Source organism: Dendrobium catenatum, unplaced genomic scaffold (assembly GCF_001605985.2).
Source record: "Dendrobium catenatum unplaced genomic scaffold, ASM160598v2 fragScaff_scaffold_1122, whole genome shotgun sequence".
NCBI classification, from domain to species: Eukaryota; Viridiplantae; Streptophyta; class Magnoliopsida; order Asparagales; family Orchidaceae; genus Dendrobium; species Dendrobium catenatum.
In genome coordinates, this window is record NW_021319584.1 from 1,507,531 (window position 1) to 1,513,290 (window position 5,760).

The following is a 5,760-nucleotide window of genomic DNA, read 5'->3' on the forward strand; positions in this document are numbered from 1 at the left end:
AACAAAAACAAAGAGCCAAAGCACCTGCAAAACATGATGGCTGTAAAGCAAATTATTGACTAAAATAATATAGAAATAGTAGAGTATAATGTCAGAAAGTATATAGTAACCATAAAAATCACTACCAAAAATTGATAAGAAATGAAAAGGGATCTCATGACACCTCCACCAAAACACAATTATCATAAGAAAATTAAAGAGAAAACAAATAAACTCAACCTAATGCCAATAAATAAAATAAAGAATGTAATTGCTTGAATAACTACCATCCAGCTAGATATCCATAATAAAGGATCTCTACCAAACATTATAATACTAATCACAACTAAGATTAGCATCCAAACAAGGATTATTAAAGATCAGCCACCAAGGACTCTATTTCCTCCACAAAATAGTAATATAACTCATTAATTTGAATGCACCGACCACACATTTCATGAAATAGCTTGAGAAACTAAAATTTTAAACTGCATGAAGACAAAAACCATAACACATAAAGAGAATAATCCCAAGCCCGTAACAACAGAATGAAATAACCTTCTTGGGTAGAAAAATAAGCATAGATACCCCAGGCATAATCAAAAGTATTATTAGCATAATTCACACAACAAAACCCATCCAGAATGCTATAAACAATAGGAAATAGCTTGTTGGTATTATAATTACAAATGCAAAAAATAGCTACTAAATCTAATACCAATCAAATTATAACCCAGTAGCCAAGTCAGAGAATTTAACAGACAATCAATGAAGATAAAGGAGCCAACAACTAGACAAGAAATAAAACCACTCCCATAAAAACCAATGCCATAATTAAGAACTAAGTAAAGCCTCCAAGGAAAGCCAACAACTAGACAAGAAATAAAACCACTCCCATAAAAACCAATGCCATAATTAAGAACTAAGTAAAGCCTCCAAGGAACTGCACAAAGAGTCCAAAGAGATTCCACCATGAACATGAGTAGGCGAAGGCCATAAAAGCTCAGGATAGTGGTATCAGTGTTCCTCTCATGAAAAACACCTAATTGTCGCTCCAACATATCCTTAGACTAACCCAGGCAACTCCAATTCTAGGGTGGAGAATAAAACCAATAGTTTATGATCAAACTTCAACTAACAACCCTTAACCACATACCCGTAGATAAAGGCATCCAATAGGAATAAACCCAACAAGAAAAAAGAGTAAGATCCTTAAGAATATAAATTCATATTAAGCAAAGACAACATAATAGAGTTCTCACAAGAGATCTGGAAACCCTCAAAAAGCCATTTAATAGAGCTGTCCTGACAGACCCAAAAAACAAGCATAGCACGACCAAAGGACAAGAAACCCTTAACATAAGGGATATATAAGGAGCATTTAAGGTGTAAATCAAGAAAAAAAAGTATAATCATAGCTAATAACAAGCCTAACCCACACAAGAAAAGGCACAGGGCAAGAAAATTATGCTCTAGAAAAAGGAGAACTAAAGTGAACCAACTCACAAAATGTATGAGCAAAAATACCACCAGGTCGTTAAAAAAATTAGGCTAGCAAAGTCAATATAGTACAGCCCATGGAAAGGAGGTAAAGAACTTGAAAAAAAACAAGTTGTTAGAAGTATTCCAATGCAAAAGAATAAGCAGCTCAAAGAAAACATTAAGAAGGCTTAAGTAGCATTAACCGAAAAAACCATAAACCAAATGATCACCAGCCGATCAATGTAATCATAGAAAGAGGGATAATCCACCACTCTAAGCAGAAAGCTTAAGAAATACCAAAAGCAAGCCCAATTAACTTCTAAAATAAGGCAAACCTAATTTATCCAAATAAATGAGGCCTTCAATAAAGGTAGGCAATTCAACATAAGTAAATTCGATTGGACTTTACAAATTGGAACCTCAATTAGCAAACCAATCAGCACAAGAGTTTCCTTCCCTATGAATATGAGTAATCTTCACATGAAAAGAAAGAAGCATCTATTTAATACCCCTAATTAAATAAAATAAATTAGGACTACATACTTTATCATACATACTTTAAGGCAAAAAATTATATAAACTATGCCAACCTCAATTCAAATGTTAATAATACTAAGGGATAAACATATTTTCAAACCATAAAAGAAAGAAGATAGCTCAGCAAAATGAACAGAGCTATTAAAAAGAGGAATGACATAAGCAATGATAAAGTTACTAGTAAAATATCTAATAATACCAGCACACCCACAAGAATTCTTCTTCATCGACCCATCATAATTGAGGTTATAAGTATTAATAGGAGGTTTTAACTAATACACCAAGTTAGGAACATCAATGTGGTCATTAACAGTTAAAAAAATACAAAACTCCTTAGCAGCAAAGGTAAAACCTTTAAAATTCTTAACAGTTAAAAGATGGGAACAAGGATTGTTAATGCAATTTGAGAGAAAGTTAGAGAGAGATAGTCTGGGATTTCAAATTCTTGGATTTGGCGGTTCGTGCAATTCGTGCGGGCGGTGGCGGATCGCTCTGGCGACTGGCCGGCTAACTGGCTTTCTAGAGCTTTGACGATGGATCAACGTCATCTTCTACCATCAGATGTTTGGAAGAATTGTAAGAAGAATTTGGCGGTACTGACCTCGGAGGTGTTTAATGGTAATTCTAAGGTGTTGGAGGGATTCAACCAAAACTTTAAGGGTTTTAATTGTAAACCTCTTGTTATCAATGAGGGGGGTTTATTAGGAAGATCAGAATTACCTATTCTGATTTCTGGCAAAGGTAAGAATGTTATCAAGGTTGGAGTTGTTAGTTTCTTAAAAGGAAATTTTGTTCCGGAGGGGGACTTTAAAGAAACAGATTTGGACTGTTCTGTTTCTTCTGATCTGAGAGTTTATTCATGTAAGAATTTTGACTCAAAATCCTTACCTTCTTCTCCAAGTAGAAGAGATTCCTCTGTCAAAAACCTGGTTAGTAGTAATCCTCGGGAGGCGGATATTGTGATTGAAGATTTGCTTCTGAAGGCTAGTAGTGTTATTCCTGATGCTAAGGAGTCAGATGCGATCGTAGATAATACGGTGCATTTGCATTCGGCGTGGAATAAAAAATAGCATGTTAAAGTTGATAACCTGGACCTGGGATCATTTCTATCTGATGATGGGAAGGTTGTTATTCTCCAAACAGACAAAGAAATGGAAAATGCCAGGAGACTGGAGAGGGCTGTTGTTGTCAAAGTTTTTGATGATAATATTCCTTTTCATGTGATTAGTTCTGATTTGAGAAGACAATGGGATAAATATGGTCTTGGTTGGACGCTGTGTTCGTTTGAAGATTCTGCAGCTGTTGAACAAGTTCTGTCAGGAGGACCTTGGTGGATCAGCGATCAAGTGGTAGGATTGGATAAGTGGTCTGTCAATTTTAATCCTATGTCTCTCAGTGGCATCTCGTCTCCAATTTGGATTAGATTGCCGAATCTTTCCTTGCAGTGCTGGGATGCGATCAATATTTGCAGGATTGCCTCGCTAGTAGGAAAACCATTTCTTCTAGATGGAAACTCCTTCCAATGAAGCAGGAGGGAATATGCCAGGGTGTGCGTTCGTGTTTCCCTGGATAAGAAGTTAGCTCATGGTGTTTGGGTGGAAGGTCTATCAGGAAAGTTTTTTCAAAAAGTTGAATATGAAGGAATATCTAAAATTTGTGCTTGTTGCGGTAGAATTGGACATAATTTGAATGCTTGTAATGAACCAAAGAAGATGGCCAGGCTGGAGAAGAACTGCAATCCGATTGACAATATTCCAAGCAGTAATGTTACCGAAGACAGTGTGGAGAAGGCAGTTGAGAAGGAAAATTGGACTATTATTAGTAACAGGAAGAAGAATTTCTATAATATTCAGAATTTGAAGAGATTCCCTCCCAGGAAAAACCCTGTTCCAATGAAAAAGATCTTTGTTCCTAAAGCTATTAATTCTGTTGATGTTAATCTTATTTCTTTGGCTGATAAAGAGGTTGGTGCTAAGCTGGATGAGGTGAGGGATATGTCTTTTTTGAAAGAGAAGAATGTTGAACCAACTATTGTGGTTGGTAATTCAATGGAGTATTTATCTCTCAAGACCAAAAAGATGATTGATAAGGAAGTGAACATTGCAGTGGAGATTAACAATAAATTTGTTGCGTTATCTGATTTGGAGGAGGGTGTTAGAGAGGAGCCTGTCGCAACTATTGATAAAGGAACTTTGGAGGAAGGAGAAATTCCTGATTCTACTTTGGAAGGAGTTGTTTTGAAGGTAGATAAGTATGAGAAGCATAGTCCTCCGGTTGCTCGTGAAGTTGTTATAGCCAAGAGTCACTCTGATTTGAGTTTGGAGGGTAACCTTTCCTTGGATAAAAAAACTATACTGACTAAAGAACTCAAATCTATTGGTGCTAGTAATATAATTGCTCATAATAGGAAGGGAGAAAGTGGAAAAGTCAATAAGAATGGGGGTCCGTCCCCCATCTTTAGAAAATGAGTTCTCTATTATTCTGGAATTGTAGAGGAGCCAGGAAGGTGGAGGCTGCTCTAAATCTAAAGGAAGTGGTGAAGGATTATAAAGTTTTTTTTGTTGGTTTGTTGGAAATAAAGATTTGCTTTTTAGACAACAACCAAATTTTGAAGATTTTGTGTAGCAATTGGGATTATTTCATGGTTCCAGCTGGTGGTCTTTCAGGAGGTCTTTTGATTTTATGGAGGAAGGACTTGGCGGTTTTCTCAGTTATGGAAGCTTCTTCCCAGCTAGTGGTGGGGAAGTTGGAAGTGTTGGGTAAGGGAAGTTGGATTGTTGCTTCTGTGTATGGAAGCACGGATGGTCAAGAAAGGAAAGTGCTTTGGGAAGGTTTGGAGAAGCATTGTTCAGCTGATTTACCTTTGGTAATTGGCAGTGACTTCAACTGTATTCTCTCTCAAGATGAGAAAAGAGGTGGGAGGAAATTCATTATGACTCAAGGTTCCAAGAATTTTCAGCAATTTTTGATTAATAATGATCTGCATGAGGTTAAGGCTGTGGGACCAAAGTTTACATGGTGCAATAATAAATCTGGTAGTGCTCGTATTCTTGAAAAATTAGACAGATGTCTAATTAACTCCTTGGCTATGAATTTGTTACAAGTTGTCCTTGTTAAGCATCTCTCTCGTATTGCCTCGAACCACTGTCCGATTCTTTTTGAGATGTTTAAATATGTGGAATTTAGTAAGAGGGATATTCGGTATGAGGAGGTGTGGGCCTCGTATCATGGTGTCACTGCTTTAGTGAGGAAGATTTGGAACAAAAAATCTATTGGTGATCCGGCTTTTATTCTTAATTGGAAGTTTTAAAAGACGCTTAGAGGTCTTTTCTTCTGGAGCAAGGAAAAGCACCGTAGTTTAACTGAACTAAGAGACAGTTTAAAAGGAGAAATCCTGGAATTACAAATGGAGGATTCGGTGAATGGAATTCCAGAGGATAAGCTGCAACTGCTGAGATTCAAGATCAATGAACTGAATGTCACGTTAGCTCGCCTTAATGCTTGGTGGAAACAAAGAGCTAAAGTCAAATGGATGGAAGAAGGTGATAGTAATTCTTCATTTTTTCATGCCTTTGCTAGTGCAAGAAGAAATAGCAATTTGATTCATCATATTAGGAAGAGTGATGGTAGTATATCAGAAGTGGTTTCGGTTATTCAGAGCGTTTTTACAGAATTTTTCAGAAGGAAGTGGCAGCATAGAAATTGCTCTTTGGAGGGGTGGCCGAATCCTTCTCATTTGATTAGCAGTGAAGATCAAAGGCT

General features: G+C 36.7%; 1 protein-coding gene across 1 annotated transcript; it reads left to right on the plus strand.

The window, feature by feature from the left end:
• Positions 1–4,639: 4,639 nt before the first annotated feature.
• On the plus strand, positions 4,640–5,308 carry LOC110116742. The gene has a single exon (XM_020850441.1). The coding sequence runs from the start codon at positions 4,640–4,642 to the stop codon at positions 5,306–5,308; it is 669 nt and encodes a 222-aa protein (XP_020706100.1).
• Positions 5,309–5,760: the final 452 nt, after the last annotated feature.